General features: G+C 36.6%; 1 protein-coding gene and 1 long non-coding RNA gene across 2 annotated transcripts; one reads left to right on the top strand and one right to left on the bottom strand.

Moving 5' to 3' along the window:
* Window positions 1–918: 918 nt before the first annotated feature.
* On the bottom strand, window positions 919–2,655 carry WRNEXO (Werner syndrome-like exonuclease). Its single transcript, XM_079043643.1, has 6 exons — window positions 2,275–2,655; window positions 1,859–2,038; window positions 1,654–1,784; window positions 1,430–1,591; window positions 1,192–1,302; window positions 919–1,104 (listed from the first exon to the last, which is right to left on the bottom strand). Exons 1-6 carry the CDS (start codon window positions 2,591–2,593, stop codon window positions 1,033–1,035), a joined length of 975 nt encoding a protein of 324 aa, XP_078899769.1. The 5' UTR covers window positions 2,594–2,655; the 3' UTR covers window positions 919–1,032.
* Window positions 2,656–15,765: 13,110 nt separating this feature from the next.
* On the top strand, window positions 15,766–17,084 carry LOC145106698 (uncharacterized). The gene is made up of 4 exons (XR_013707634.1): window positions 15,766–15,936; window positions 16,317–16,413; window positions 16,659–16,767; window positions 16,854–17,084. It is a non-coding gene; the product is annotated as an uncharacterized LOC145106698 (long non-coding RNA).
* The last annotated feature ends 265 nt before the right edge of the window (window positions 17,085–17,349 follow it).

Below are 17,349 nucleotides of genomic sequence, written 5' to 3'. Positions count from 1 at the left end.
TATTAAAAAATCTCTCTCTCTCATGGTGGGATGGTGTTTGTCGTGCCATTGTGATGCCGAGTCTTATGAGTTACTAATTACAGGATAGGTTACCGAGTCCCAATTATTCCATCTGAGAAAACTTTTTTGTTAAAATTTATTGTAAGGTACAATATTTTAAACAAACTCGGATAAAAAGACCCGGGCCTTGATGAGGGCCCATATAAAGGATCGATTATACTATTTGTCCAGCTTTTTTTTAAAAAACGGTCTGGGCCAGGACCCATTAAAAGCGGCTCGATCAGTAATATTTATGACCCTTGTATTATATCTGTATGAAAAAAATATTGTATTATTGTTACTTGTAAAACGAATTTTTAATCTGTGGTACACTTGTAACATGTTAGCCCTATGTCTTTGGCCCATTAAGCGAATGTCATTTGTTACTAGGCTCTATAGGTTTGATCCAGTCCAATAAGAGAGTTGCCAAAGGCCCAAAGCAGAACAAGCTTATTTAGTTTATTTATAAGAGGTTTAAAGGAATAAAATTTAAACAAAAAATAAATCCAAAATATTCAGGTTAAAAGGGTTAAAAAACCCAAAATGTACTATCATGTATACAATCTTTTAAACCAATTGATTATAAAAAAAAGTGGGATTATAATATTACCACATCATACCACATCATTTTTCAAAACCACAAGCAATCGTCATATTGTGAAAACACTGCATTTTTCAACCAAATATATAAATTTCTACAACCAAATAATAAAATTTATTCCACAAATATGTCAATACTAAAAGAACTTTGTTGAAAGAAAGAAAAAAGAGTTTGAAATAGTATGATTAATTTATGTAAGTACATTCAAGTATATGTTATCTTGCATCAAATGAGTATTTATACTAGAAATCATTACACATAACTCATTTTATCGGAAAAAAAACCCTTTAGTTATAATAATTAGTTTACTAATTACGTTTCCAAAGTAATTAAAATACGAAAAATATGTTAAATAATACATTTTACAAATTTTGAATTTCGATTATTCAAACTCATGAGGGTGCAATGGCTTCCTCCACCACCTCATTTGTAGGCGTATCAACAGCCGGTAGACGATTAAGAACCTGAATAAATGATGTTTAAAAAATATCTGAGAAAACAACAGCACAGAATCAAAGTTGACTTTGACTTTGACTTTGACTTTTGCTTACCTCGAATAAATGCCAAGAAACAAAAGCATCTGTAGCTGCATATGTCAGTTGTTCTTTTGACAAAGGATTAGCCTCCCAATTTCCTAATCTAATTTTCGAGGGTTTTGGAACCTGAAAAAAAAAAGACAGTTAATTCAGTTAAAATGTTCTAGCTTAAATAAATGTTGGAATTTTTTTTATTTATCTTTTACGTTAAAAGGGTAAAATGGTAAAATGAGCAAGGAGGAAGGAATATAACCTCTTTGCAAGTGAGAGCCTCAGTTAATGATGACAAACTCCAACTCTTAGGCTCTTTACCAAGCTTTTGATTGGCTAAATATGACAAATCTTCTAAACCATCTACAGACACATTATGATCATTGAACACCTTGCGGGCATCACCAGCAATTCCCACTCCAACCTGTTCATAAAAATCTGATTAGATTCAACAATTAGGGTTTACAGGTTACAACATTAACATACCTTCACAGATTTGGAATCCCCAAGAAGAGACTTTAAACTTTCAGGGAATCCAGAATGAATAACATGCATTACATGACAACTTGCAGCATCTGCACATATCTGTAGAACTGCAGCCTTCCCTTGTTTTACACCTTCATGATTCAAAAAGTAAAAATATGTGAAAAGTTATAAGAAAGATATTGAGTTCTGATAGGATTATAGGAACCTTTTCTGAAAGATGGTCTCCATTCAACGTCAAATCCAATAATAGCACGACCTCCATCTTTCTTCTTGAGTTCAACAAACTTTAAGAGCTCATTTGCAGCTTTTTCCACCTGTGGGAATGTTCTACTGTACACAATATGACCTTTAAAAGCCATTGTAGGGTATTTCATCTTTATATTATCTGAAACAGGAATCACAAAGAAGATGCTTATAAGTCAGTGATACTTCAAATCCATGAAACGTCATTTCATCATTTCTATTCCCGATTACAGTGGCAACAGTTCCCAAAAGCTTGAATTTCTCCGTTAACAATTTCCTTTTGTTCCTTATGGTAATGCGAGGAACAATACACGCTTGTTGACAGATTCATTACAACATAGCTAATTTAAAAATAATTTACAAAGTGAAGTAGATTACCACGATTGGAAGAATCACTCGGGTTAGAAAAACGATTTCTAGGGCAAGGCAATAACGAGATCGAACTTGAAGGATCAACTGAAGAGCTGTTAAATGACAATGCAGACCGTGTAAACAAAGAATCAGGCAATCGCCGGCGAGTTCTCGGACGATCTCCGTCGCAATTGGCGACAGATTTCTTAGATGAGGAAGAAGAAGCGACGGATTCAATAGCAGCGTCAATTGACTGAAGTTCTTCGTCGGTGAAATCCAGATCCCAGTCTGAGCAGACGCTAACAGTAGATGATTGTTGAATTAGGTCATTTTTGGGGATTTCCATGAACAGATTGGACACAAAGTAGCTATGCCGGCGTGAAAAGTTTGAACGGTTTTGTGTTTCGAGGGAAATCTTTGGTTTGTATAATTGTATTTACATTGTTCGCCCTTATGTATTTTTTTCTTTCCAATTTCAGTCTTTGTTTTTATTTTCCTTTCTTTTCCTTCCTTTTTAAAAACTAGTTACACGAGGGTGAGTTGCAAAATATGACAACCAATTATGTCTCCATTTCTAATCTGGTCACGAATTAGAAAAGTTATGTTTAGGCTACTTAATTTATGGTTTAATTAGTCATCATATTTTACCTAATTTATGGTTTAATTAGTTACTTTATTTTTTTCAATAAAATCATTCTATTTAAAATAAAAATCAACATGATATTTTATTGTTGGTTTTGATTTGATCATAAGCTCAACGGTGTGAGACTTGTCTTGTCGGCGACATCCGATGGATGTGGATGCATTAACGGTGGCAACCCCCCCCCCCCCCACTCGCAGCAATACTCGAAGGCAATGTTGAGCGGCAAGTTTTTTTCCGGTGGAAATATTTGTGTCAAACTCTTCTTCTTAGGACTGAGCATGAGTTGGTTTGGGGTAAAATCGAACCCAAACTGATAAGTTCAGTGTTTTGGTTTTGAAAATGGGTTGGATTTTAGGTTTTATAGGTTGGTTTTTTGGTTTTCGGGTTCAACCCATAGGTTGATGGCTTTGGTTTTAAATCCTTGGGTTTTTGGTTTTAATCAAATTTCCGGTAATTCTAAATAAAATGAAACAAATTTAGCCAAATTTAATACCAATCAAAAACACTAAAACCAGACAACTAGTTTAAAAAAACTAATAAATATTAAAAGCCAACTAGTTTAAAGAAACTAAGAAAGATTAAAAGTTAAAACTAGTCGATGGGTTTTGGGTTTAAACATATGGGTTTGGGTCAGTTGTTCGGTTTTAAAAACATTGGGTCAATTTGTGTTAGTGGCCGCTTTTTAATGTTCAAACCGAACCCGAATTATTTTACTTTTTGAAAAAAATAAATCCAAAACTGATGGTTCGAGTTTGGTTTTTCGTTTTCGGTTTCGATTTTACTTAGCCTTATATTCGAATCTTCTTTTGTTTAAATAAAGTAAAATTTTAAAATGAATGGATTCATAATCACATTATTATTATTATTATTATTATTATTATTATTATTATTATTATTATTATTATTATTCTGCTTTGAACCTACTTTTACTTATATCTAACTAAACATGCTATTTTCTACGGTATGAAGTTTTGCGTTAGAGTTTGGTGTGTTCATATGAGTTATACTATATAAATCAACATTGGTGGCACTTTTACTTGGCATTTCTAGTCCCCGTCAATTTTCTTTTTCTTTTTTGATCCTACTTTACTTCGTCTTTTGTGATAGCATCGTATATTCCATCCGGCCAAACCCAAAAGCTTGTCGTCGTCGCAGTCATTTTCCTTCACCAATATACTGAGAGAAAATTAGCTTTTCACATTATAAAATCATAAACCAAGAAGTATACCAAGAGTAACTATATATAATTTGGTACATAATAAGGCTATGATCCTAAAAAATATGGTAACAATTGGTCGCATATCAAATAGATAAAGATAACACATCACTGTCTTTTGATATATACTAGGTGTGAGACTCGTGTATTACAAGGGTTTATTAAAAAAAATTAATATTTGCATTTTTATTCCTTAATCATTTCATTTATATTACATAATAGCATCGTACTTTCATTTTGATCCCATAATAGCATCATGCTTTTATTTTTCTTTTATTTTTATCACATAATAACATCATAATTTCATTTTATACCATAATGGCATCATACTTGTGTTTTCAACCAATAATAGCAACATAGTTTATGTTTTTATCAGATAATTCCATAAAAAAACCAATGTGAGTCCAATGATAACATTTAAATATGAATTATGATGCCACATTACACAAATTCACAAACAAAAACAACAGAAGTAGCAGGGGTAAAATCAGTAATTCCATTGGACAAAATTGATTTTGCAATCTAACATAATAAAGACAGTACAATAGTAAGAAAAAGTTGAAATGGAAAAAAAAATTATGGGTGTTTTTAGCAATGACAGGGGTAAATATGGTAAATCGATTGTATAATTGCAGTCATTTGAGGTTTACAGACATCTTAAATCATTATGTTATATAATTAAGAACTGTAAAATCATAAAACTAACCCAACATATATGTTCAACTATCGGTGGCATAAATGAGACATCATATTTGACTACAAAAATAGATTATAAACTTTATAACTATCACAGGGGTAAACATTGTACTTTATAATTGTTAAAAATCAAAAGTTTATAAAGTACAATGATATATTATGCATATTCTCTAACGTTGCGTTGTTTAATTTCACTTATGTTTAAAAAATGCAAAAAAAAGAAAGAAAGATAAAATGCAGAAATATGACTTATTATAAGGTGGTTTTTATGAGAGGGGTAAAACAGTCAAATTTGTTGCAATATGTGTATTTTATTACCAAAAAAAACATACGCAAATATGAAAATAATCAAATCATACTTTTTTATTGTATTGGAAGAAAAAGAAAGCTAATCGGTTATAAAGAAAATAGTTATGAAAGTACATTGTATGAAAAACCATACAAAGTACCGGTAAAATCATTGGATTTGGTAACCATTGTGATTGGACAAAATTGTAGTTTGTTTGAATTAATCACAATTTTGTTATCTAAAGTGTCTATGTGTGTATGGTTGTTTTATTATGAATAATGCCTATTATGGATAAATGTCATTTTGGTCTTTCTATTATGATTTTTTCTTTTTATAAACTAAGTCCAGTCTTGATAACTTGTAAAGCATTTTCTGTTTCATTGGACCTTAATGAAAATAAATTCATGCGACAAATCAAGTTGTCTAAGTAGCATGACGTTTTTTGGAGCCATGAATCTGTAACACTCACAACCAATATAAGCTATATTATAGACAATTATAATAAAATATAAGTAAAAATCCACTATTTTCGTATACAATTAGCTATCAAGCCGGTTATAACAGTCTTTGTTTATACACCTAATTAAGACAGAGTAAAAACAATGAGAAGGGTGTTTTAGGAAACTAAAAAAATCACAAGTGTGTTTTAGGAACCTATAGAACTACAATTGGACCATTTCTGTAAAAAAAAAAAAAAAAAAAAAAAAAAATTATGCATAGGTACTACAATTGGACCGTTCTTTTTTTTTTTTTTTTGTATAGGCCTTGTATCTATGTCCATGTAGCAATGGGCAAAGTTATAGCATCCTACTTATAAACAATTAAACATCACATACAAAACACACACAACATATTTATATATTTATAAAAAACATTGTTGTGAATTTGGTCCATGTGGTTGGTTATTTTCTTTGGTTTATGTGATAAATGAAATATTTTTTCATTTTGGCCCCTATTTATAGATTCCATAGAATGTAAAGGGCCAAAATAGAAACAATCAACAATTTTAATCTTATAAGCCATGTAGTATGTATATATGTTTCCAATAAAACTCAATGTGTCCGGTTTCTTTTAAAAGCTCAGAATCATCAATATTACAAAAGTTCATAGTCACATTTTTAGAATTTGTCCCATTTTTCAATTATACTTTCAATTTTCTGAAAGTATAATGTTGTTTTTTGCTTTGTTATGAAGTTATATTATAAGTTTTGTTTTTTTTTATTCTGGAAAATACGTACAAATTCAGGGGTAAATCAGTAAGACACAGAAAAACTGTATACATTCTTATGAAAAATAGTTAAAAGTTAAAAAAAATTATAAAGTACAATGCATATAATGCAGAAAAAAATGTTAATACGGCAAAAATATGGCTTATTATAATTTTTTTATGTAGGGGCAAAATGGTCAAATATGTTGTAATTTGACTGTGACAAACATGTCTGTGATCATATTTTGGGTTAAAGAGGTTGAAAATAAAATAAATGTGTCGGACTTATAGTTTGCTACTCATAATTGAATAATACTCAAATTGGTCTTCTATTATATGTATGAGAATACATTGTTTTGATTTAGTATGACTACTCACAGGACTATTACACTACTAGGAATATCGAAATTGAAATCCTTTCGTTAAACATTGTATAATTTTGGAATGTTATTGTAACATCCCAAATTTCGAGTCCAAAAATTTCTTTTAAAAACATTACTGATTCATAGCATTAAGTCATTCAAACATACTAAAAGGGGTTTATATGACAAATCATAGTTTCATTTCCAAAACACTTGTTTAGTTATCAGAGTAAACATCCCAGGCTAACTTGTCATGGTGTGTGCATTGCAACCCTTCCGAGCTCCTCTTCTGAAAACTGAATACCTGAAACCAAAACTGAAAACCGTAAGCACGAAGCTTAGTGAGTTCCCCAGATACCACATACCATACAAACCAACTGATCCATACATACCATACGTAACCATGAGCTATACATAACAAACATATCCATAACCAAGTAAAGTGCTATGTGCCAAACATAGTCTTGCTGTATTGCCACGGGCCGCACGTGGTCTTTCTTGTCAAGCCTGGGGGCCACTCCCTGGGGGCCACCCAATCGTGAGAATTCAGACAATCCTTCGGGTAGCAGATCCCTCTCTGCTACGTTTAAGGCTCAGACGAGAACGGCGTCACCGAGCCAAATCCTTTACTCTGAGATCATTCGATCCCGCGATGAGCAGCTTAGCATCATTCGATCAGCTCACGGCTTTTCACACCGAAACCCTTACCATCATTCCTGCCTGTAGTCCTGTTGACTCCCATCCGCCTACCGGATGATCCGAGACCGCCCTGGTCCCAACTGATTTACCATTACCCGGAATACCGGTTTCCCCCATGCTACCTCGGAGATACGGGCCCCCGCCCACACTCCGCGAACTAAGCTACTAATGAATGCCACGACTTACCCGCAGTCTTACGCCACTCTTGGTCTCCAATGACCTACCGCCTTCCGGACCGAACCATAATGTGGCCCACTCACATCCGGGCGGCTGCCCCGTCCTGAACTTAACTATCTGAAAAACCCTGCCACTGAATCACACACCTGATACATTCGCACTAGCGAATAGGGACCGACGAATGCTACGGGCCACCCTGTAGTCTTACTATACTCGCTCTGTCAACTAGTGAATGCTACGGCCACCCACATAGTCTTACAACACTTCTGCGCTGCCAGCCAACTAAAGCTACGGGCCACCCCGCAGTCTTGCTAAACCAGTGCTATGGGCCACACCGCAACCTAACTATACTCACATACGATTGCTACGGGCCACACCGCAGTCTTACTAAACTAATGCTACGGGCCACACCGCAATCTTGCTAAACTAATGCTACGGGTCACACCGCAGTCTAACTATCCTCACATACGATTGCTACGGGCCACACCGCAGTCTTACTAAACTAATGCTACGGGTCACACCGCAGTCTTACTAAACTAATGTTACGGGCCACACCGCAGTCTAACTAAACTAATGCTACGGGCCACACCGCAGTCGCACCACACTTCAACGCTATCTGATAACCATTGCTACAGACCGCCCCGCAGTCTTACCACACTCTTCTTACTATCTGACCACTGGTGAATGCTACGGCCATCTGGTAGTCTGACAACACCTTTCCACACCGACTGGCTGCTAGTGGATGCTACGACTAACCCATAGTCGAGCATACAAGCACAATCTAGTACCCCCAAGTGGTACTCATGTCCCAACTGGAACTCCCAACCGATTCCTCTACGATCTGCTATGAGACATCTCGAGAATGAGGTCTCACAATTGGCAAGTTTTTCCAAACTTCCAATTCACACTGTCCTCATTTCATACAGCCACGTGGGTCGTCTTTCTTCCTGACAGGAGAGCGAAACTTATCCTAGTTTCAAAACCGCTTCTGCTCCCATAACATGATTATTTCTCCCCCACTTAGCTTCAGCTAAGTCTTTCCTGCACGCTAAAACCCGAGGATTTCCATTCCTTCCTCCCTTGCACAAAAGGCATGATAACTACCGTCGCCTTGATGTCGCTGGCGATCCATCACTAGTCCGCTCCAAATACCGTACGATTACCGAATACTATATGAACACCTCTTGCATCCCCGATACTGATAATCCCCTGAGCTCCAACTATTGCTCTTAAGGTCCGAATAACTAATGCTCAGAGAAACCCCATCAGTGATAGACCACTTCCCTTGATGCTTCCAAAAGCTATCCCAAGTACCAAGACTAGAACCACCAAACCCTAATGATGGTGGAGGGCTACTCCATGGACTCTGTCCACCAACCTCCACGCAACGCTCCTGAATCGCTTTGGTCATAATCGAGATAATACTGGACACTTCGAACCCGAAGTGAGGGATGACCCTACACTAGCTACTAATAGTTCCCGGTATGCAATTGGCATATGACAATTCTGAAAGTACAATCCGAATACAAGCAGAGAGACAACTCATACATACTATTACCTGAGTCCGGGGTAAGAACAACCCTAATACACATAGAATCGAAAAATAGCCATAGATACGTACCTGCAACATTCCCTGCTGTAATCCAGATCTCCCTCATCTGTCACTGCAAGGCCCTACCCTCTCACCCATCCGTAATCCTCGAAGTTTTCGGGGCAGATGCACTCCCTGCTCCTCCCCTCACCGTTGGGCAGTCGGCCTTCTTGTGTCCCACCTGATTGCAGTGAAAACATAATGGGCTTGCCCCCTGTGGGCAGTCCCTGCTGACGTGACCATCACTGCCACACTTGTAGCAGCCTGAACCCCTGGAACGACAAACTCCCTCGTGTGGTTTCCCGCACGTGCTGCACTGACTTCGGACCTGCCGACCTACTAATCGCTGATCTGAAGTCGTGGGTCTCTTCCCGGGAACCTCCAAAGTATACGTCTGATCCGACCTCCTCTTCACAATGTGCTCCAAATCAATCTCCCTTTCCCGCTCCTGGCAATCATAGAGTCCAGGGTCGGGCATGCCGAGAAGCTGACATGCTCCCGAATATCAGCTCTCAACATGTCATGATAGCGGGCCCTCTGCATCTCATCATCCCCTGCATACTGAGGCACCAATAAGGCCCTCTCCCGAAACTTGGCGGTAATCTCCGCCACCGACTCCGCCGTCTGCCTCATGTCTAGGAACTCTCTGGCCAGCTGCTGAAGCTCCACCGCCGGCGCAAACTCCGCCCTAAACCTGGTCACAAAGTCTGACCAGGTCATAGCCTCGACGACCGAGGCTCCCAATGAGTCACCAACCGACTCCCACCAATCTCTAGCTCTGTCTCTCAAACATCCCGCCGCAAAGCGGACCTTCGACCCCTCCGGGCAGAAGCTCGTCAACTGCGCATACTCAATGTCTGCGATCCATCTCCTGGCAGCAATGGGGTCCTTCACCCCGTGAAAATCTGGCGCACCAGTCCCTCTGAAGTCCTTGAAGGACAGTGTGCGCGTACTCGCCTGGCCAGACGCCAAATCACTCCTGAAAGCTCGGAGGCGATCCTCCATCAGCTCAATGATCCCCTCCTTGATCTACCCGAAAATGACTGGGGTCGCCTCAAGGAAGCCTCTCGTAATCTCAGACGCGATGAACTCGTGTAACCCATCATCAACTTGCTCGGATCCCGCGCCCGAGCCCGATCCAGATCCTGAGCCTCTTGCTTCTTGTCGCGTGGTCACCATACTGGAGATAAACACATAAATGTCCAGATCAAAACATACCCCGAGAGGTCTCACACATTATCCAAGATTCCTGGTTCCATCTCGGCCCTCCTTGACTCGAGTACGGATCCTCTGCTTCCAGTAGTACGGGCCCATACTACCTTCCACATCTATCCGTACTTTCCTCAAGGGTTGCTTCAACTTCACCAGGTCCTTTTTCACTACTACTAACACTGCTCCCAGCACTACTCTCATCCTAGGCTTTCCTAGGTTCCCGAACTCACCCAGTCCTCAGCTGCTGAAAGATTCCCAGTAATGTCAACTACCTACCTCATGAATATAGCTAGCTCACATTACTAAGAGTCTCACAAAGCACAAAGCAAGCAGCATTCAGACAATAGAAAATCTAACCATCATATTCCAATCAAATCATTCTATCCTCTAATCAGGAATCTGTACATGCACTTCAATGGCTCATACAATCAGGCATAACCTAAACAGGCTATCCTATTACTGACTGGTCAGTACTAGCATGCAAGTCTACAAGCACATACAATAGGCATATAAGGCATCCTCCTAAATCCTTAGCCCTAATCTAGCATGCAATTCTCATAATCATAACATAACATAAACTTGTATGGGTAATTTGGGAGAACTTACTTGAGCTCGGCTGATTGCATGCACCACACCCTTTTCTCTTTTCAAAGTTCCTTTTTCTTTTTCTAAAACCCTTTTCTTTCCTCAAAATCCTTTTATAAATATGGTTTTTCCTTTTGAAAATTTTTATACCACTTCCTCAGTTTGAGTTCAGACACACCCGAGAGTGTGCCCGAATCCCTCAAACCAAGGCTCTGATACCAACTTGTAACATCCCAAATTTCGAGTCCAAAAATTTCTTTTAAAAACATTACTGATTCATAGCATTAAGTCATTCAAACATACTAAAAGGGGTTTATATGACAAATAATAGTTTCATTTCCAAAACACTTGTTTATCAGAGTAAACATCCCAGGCTAACTTGTCATGGTGTGTGCACTGCAACCCTTCCGAGCTCCTCTTCTGAAAACTGAATACCTGAAACCAAAACTGAAAATCGTAAGCACGAAGCTTAGTGAGTTCCCCAGATACCACATACCATACAAACCAACTGATCCATACATACCATACGTAACCATGAGCCATACATAACAAACATATCCATAACCAAGTAAAGTGTTATGTGCCAAACATAGTCTTGCTGTATTGCCACGGGCCGCACGTGGTCTTTCTTGTCAAGCCTGGGGGCCACTCCCTAGGTCTTACAGACAAGTGCCAAGGGCCACCCCCTGGTCTTCCATGCAAGCATCACAAAGACAACTATACCTACTACTCTACTAGGCTACTCAACATACAATGTGCCAAGAGCCACCTCCTGGTCTTTTATTCATAATAGTATACAGTGTGCCAGGAGCCACCTCCTGGTCTTTCATACATGTTGCCTAGGTCTAACCCCCGGGTCTTCCTACCATACATAATAACATACTGTGTGCCAGGAGCCTCCTCCTGGTCTTTCATGCATAATGCCTAGGGCTAACCCCCGGGTCTTCCTACCATACATAATAACATACTGTGTGCCAGGAGCCTCCTCCTGGTCTTTCATGCATAATGCCTAGGGCTAACCCCCGGGTCTTCCTACCATACATAAACTAAATGGGTCGACATTGTGGCCGTAGACCCATACAAACAGTGAGGAGACTCACCTCGCACTGCTGAACTTTGCTGATAACCCTCTGGCTGCTGTCCGACCACTCTCTGAACCGCTGCTCTGCTAGCTCCCCGAGCTACTAATATCAATAAAACACTTAGTTCCAAACTGAACTCTAGAAGTCAAACTAAGTCAACTCTGGTTAAAGTCAAAGTCCTGGTCAAAGTCAACCTTCCAGTTGACTCGACTCGCCGAGTCAACCCGAAGACTCGTCGAGTCCTTAAACTCAGAAGCTCTCAAAATACGACCCAACTCGCCGAGTCACCCCAGGACTTGTCGAGTTCAACGATCTCTGAGTCCCATCCTGTCCAACTCACTGAGTCACCGCTCAACTCACTGATCCGCGTCTTAACCATAAGAGGTTGGGGGTTCTGCGACCTGACTCGTCGAGTCCAAGAACAGACTCGCCGAGTCCTAGGCAATATTCAACAGACTCACCGAGTTGTTCTTCCAACTCGCCGAGCCCATGCACATATTCATACAACTCGTCGAGTACACCCATGTGACTCGCCGAGTCTCTCCAGTTCTCAATCCATACAGTGGCTTTTCAAGCCATGCAGGGGCTCCAATCCATAGATCCACTCTTCTACAGTCTACCCGCCACGTAAAGTTGTAAACTTTACGTGAAACCAAGGAACTAAAGGCCCAAAACACTCTAGGGTTAGGGTTTAAGGCAAAGGGGCTTCACCAATAACTTATTGACATAAACTTTATGACATTCTGGACCATCACAAGTCTAGATCTGAGGTAGCAACCTCAGATCTAGGCCTCTAACTCGACATAGATCTCAATCATGCCCAAAATGCCCCAAATCTCAAACATAAGATAGATCTATTTGCAATAAAGCCAAAGCAACAGCTTATTACCTCCAATATATGCTCCAACTGAAATGGATCCCGGATCTACACCACTCCTTTGCAGCAAGCCTCTTGATCTTCAAGCCCCTTTCCACAAAAATCACTTATCTAGGCTCTAAATTGCTTCCAAGGGCTCTCACTCACGATTTAGGGTTTCTGGATCTCAAAAGGGGAGTAAAGAGGCTGGGGAAGGGATGTAATGTTCTTTAAATAGGGCACAACCCCCGTGATTAGGGTTTTTCTCGCCCAGACCAGACTCGCCGAGTCCACTAGCCGACTCGCCGAGTCGGTCACTTACTCTACGCCCCGGATCCCGCTTCGACTCGTCGAGTTCCTCCCTGGACTCGACGAGTTGACTCTTGACTTAGAGTCTTTCCTTCCTTTTCTTGGTCTTTCTGATTCTGGGTGTTACAGTTATCAGACCTTAGCTGTGAAATTGGCCTCACATATACATATTACCAGGGATTTAAAAAGGAAGGAAATAAAGGTTTGTAGAACAATTATTCTGAGATTTTAATATAATTAAATAACTTACATATATAAACATTTATTCAATTCCACATTTTAATTTTAATAAAAGTGAAAAAAGCAGAAAATGCCATGTGGAAAAAAAAAATGCATAATATCACAGAAAATTACATGTGTCAAATGAATGGAGAATATAACATGTGGCACAATTCATTTTCATTTATTAGGATATATTTTTTTTAATTATATATTGCACGTATCGTTCTCCTTGAATTTAAAATTTTGTTTAATAGGCTAGACGCTTATTCGCATTATGGACTTACGTTTTTATCAACTTATGTGGTTGGAAGAATTTAATATCAATATATACAATCAATGAATTGTACTCAATTTGGAATATCTTCGGTAAAATTAACTGGAATCTGTAATTTTTATTTGTATACGAATGTTGGGTAAATAGCACACAAAAGACATTAAATTTATACCAAAATTCTAATTTGACACTGTGTTTTCAAGTTTATTATAATTTTGACTATTTGATCGATCAACCCGGTTACCTGTTGATGTGACATGAAGACGTATCAGTTTTGATGATGTGACATGCTGACGTATTAAAATTAAATTTTTTCTCACAAAAATGACTAAGTTTTCATTTTTTTCAATTTTGACACCAAGTTTTATTATTTCTTTTTCAATTTTGACACTATTTTTTTGTTCCAGATCGAACATCATTTTTTTTTTAATTTTGTTCAATGTTGACCATTTTCCATTTGAATCTGTATAAATATTTTTTATTACATTTTAAACTGTATAATATTTTTATATAAATACAATATATATATATATATATATATATATATATATATATATATATATATATTTTGCATTCATTGCATAATGTTATGTATAAATATGTATTAATTATATCATAGGAACCAAACTAACCATAAGCTTCTAATAAGAATAACAAAATTTTATCAGTTATCGCTTATGAAATATTAATAATTTTTATTTATTGTAGTAGATTTTACACATATTTTTATTTACAATTAAATAATTCTATTAGGTATATGTTGATGTTGCATCCACTACAAGAAAAATCATGAATAACTACGGAAAAATGTTACGGAATTAAATTCCATAGTCATTTTGCTACGTAATATGCTACGGAATGACTTTCTGTAGATTTTTTGTTACAAAATTTTCTACGAAATAAAATTTCGTAGCAAACTTATAACTAATTACGGAAATTTGTTACGGAATCGTAATCTGTAGTTAGTTTGTTACCGAATTTGCTACGGAATTAAAATACGTAACAATTTTGCTACGTAAATTACTACGAATCTAAATTATGTAGCTATTTTGCTATATAATGATATTCCGTAGCTATTTTGCTACGAAATTTAGTTACGAAAATGATTTTCGTAGTTATTTTGCTACGAAATGAAATTTCATAGCTATTATGTTACGGAATTTTGCTACAGAACTGATTTACATAGCTATTTTGCTACGGTGGAAAAATTCATAGCTCTTTTGTTACAAAAATTTCTACGGAACTAAGTTATGTAGCTACTTTGTTACTTAATGAAACTTCATAGCTATTTTACCCTTAATGTTTTTCTTAATTTTTTTAATTCTTTTTTTTTAATTTTAATAAATGATCTTCTGTAACAAATTTATTACAATATTTATATAAAAATGTTACTACAATTACCTAAATAAGTGTCGTATTTTCCAACCCTCCATAATTAGTATGAGCACATGATATATATTACATAAGATTAACAAAAATATATATTTTTGAGAAGATATAGTTATTCTACTTGTAGCAAGGACCTAGAAGGTTACAGTCTTACAGAACATTAGAAAACGACCAAAATTGCAAAAACAAGATATAGTTAAGGGCTAAAAATGTAATTTGCTCTATGTAATACTTGATGATTGATTAACCGAATTGGAATCTTGAATTCCATAGATAACTAAGAATTGAAATCTTGAATTCCATTCGGTGTTGTGTTAACCGAATGGAATTCTAAGAGATGCAAGTAAGGTAAGGATTTACTGTGAATTCACATGACCTCGTTCAAAAATAAGCATATTCTCTTTGGTGCAATTTTGACAAATTTATCAAAAAAAATCTACTACTAAAATAAATTCTAATAAATTTTAAATTTAAATAAAATAGATTTTTGGAATATATACATATTTATTATCTACTCGTTCTATAAATGAAGGACTTGTAGGTTATGTAAGAAAATATGTGTTAAAACTTAAAATGAAAAAAAAAAATCTTTAATTATCATCTAACGTGTATAATGAAATCACCAAATGGATTAAAGAAATAGATATTCGTGTTGAATTTTGACTAGTCAACCACTGAATTATTTTGTAGGCGGGAATTTAGCTCATTATTTTGACCTAATTCCTTATTCGTCATTCTGCGGTTTCCCCCGGTCTCCATTTTTGCCATTATCGATCGGAATTCGCTCTATAGGGAGCTCCTCTCACTCTTGTTTGCTCTATCGTTTGCCGCTTGCTCCTTCAATCGGTAGATTCTTCTTGATCGTCTTCGTCCCTACCAGGTAACATTCTTCTCTGTTCTGTTTCCTCCATTTTCTCTTTCTATCATCCAATGACCTGAAGGATCTATTGATCTTGTTAACTCTACCGATCCAAACACGCAGCTAGATTCAAGTTTTTATTGGTTAATTTGATTGCATTTGATGCAAATTGTGGATTTTGACTAGACAAATATGGTCAAAACTGTTTTCTCCTAGTATAAGTCAAATCTTCAATCGGTGTCTTTACTTTGTTATGTATGACATGCTTATAAAGTTTTCATGATGATTTGTTTTATCGAAAATTCTTTGGGTTTAGAACTCGGTTTCAATTTTATGATATTTTAGGATGCCTAGAAGGTGTTTGACGATTTGCCTGCCTTTTGCTTTATGGTTCTTTACAGAGATGGCTTAAGATGGTGGATGGTTTGAACTTTAAGGACTTTGTGATAATCTTGTCAGCTTTTAATCCTAAAGCAAGCATGCCTTAGAAGATTAAACGTAAGCTTTAATCACAATCATGTATTTAGGGATCTTGTAATTCTTACATTGATTGAAACTAAGAAACAATCTGGCTGAGTTCTTTGTTTTTAGATTTAATTTCCATCTGATCTAAAGATTTATATATGTAGTATCATCTTTTCAATAGTCAAAGCAACTTTAAAAGTTTTATAATTTTCCCTTACTTGAAGTTTTAGTGAAATCTTTTGATATGATCTAACACTTTTAAACACATAATCTTACAGCATCTTCAAAGTATACGAATCAGATTATAATGGCAAGGTGACTTTCAATGACATAATGGAGGTGTTGCGGGATTTGAGTGGCTCATTCATGTCAGATAAGCAAAGAGAGGCATGCTTCATATTCCATTCAATTGTTTTTATAAGAAATATTCTCACCCTCCAACAAGTTTTTATAATTTCATCTTAATTTTTCAGGAAGTTTTAATCAAAGTCATGCAGGAAGCTGGCTACAGTAAAGATTCTTCTCTGTTGGACTTTTGTATGACGAGATGCCATCGGAGAAATCGTCTATTGTGTGTACGTGGCGGTTCAAATCTAAACTGCTTGACTCTATTTGTGATTAATATTCAGTTTTAATGATTAGAAAACCTTGTAGAAGAATTTTCGATGATATCATATATCTATAAAATTGATGTAACTATTAAATTTATGAAAAATATAATTGAAAAATATAATTGAAAAATATAATTGGAAAATATTTTTATATGTTTTTATGAAAAATATAATTGGAAAATTTTTATATGTTTTTATGTTTTTTATATGTTTTTATGAAAAATATAATTGGAAAATTGAATGTTGTTGAAAAATTTATCATAATGAATTTGCTTTGGGACCTATTGCTACAAGACAAACAACTACGAAATTGTTGCTGAACAAACAACTACGGAATTCGCTACAGAACAGACGGCTA

Source organism: Lactuca virosa, chromosome 1 (assembly GCF_052849685.1).
Source record: "Lactuca virosa cultivar CGN04683 chromosome 1, Lactuca_virosa_CGN04683_v6, whole genome shotgun sequence".
NCBI classification, from domain to species: domain Eukaryota; kingdom Viridiplantae; phylum Streptophyta; class Magnoliopsida; order Asterales; family Asteraceae; genus Lactuca; species Lactuca virosa.
This window is presented reverse-complemented; position numbering and strand designations above follow the sequence as displayed.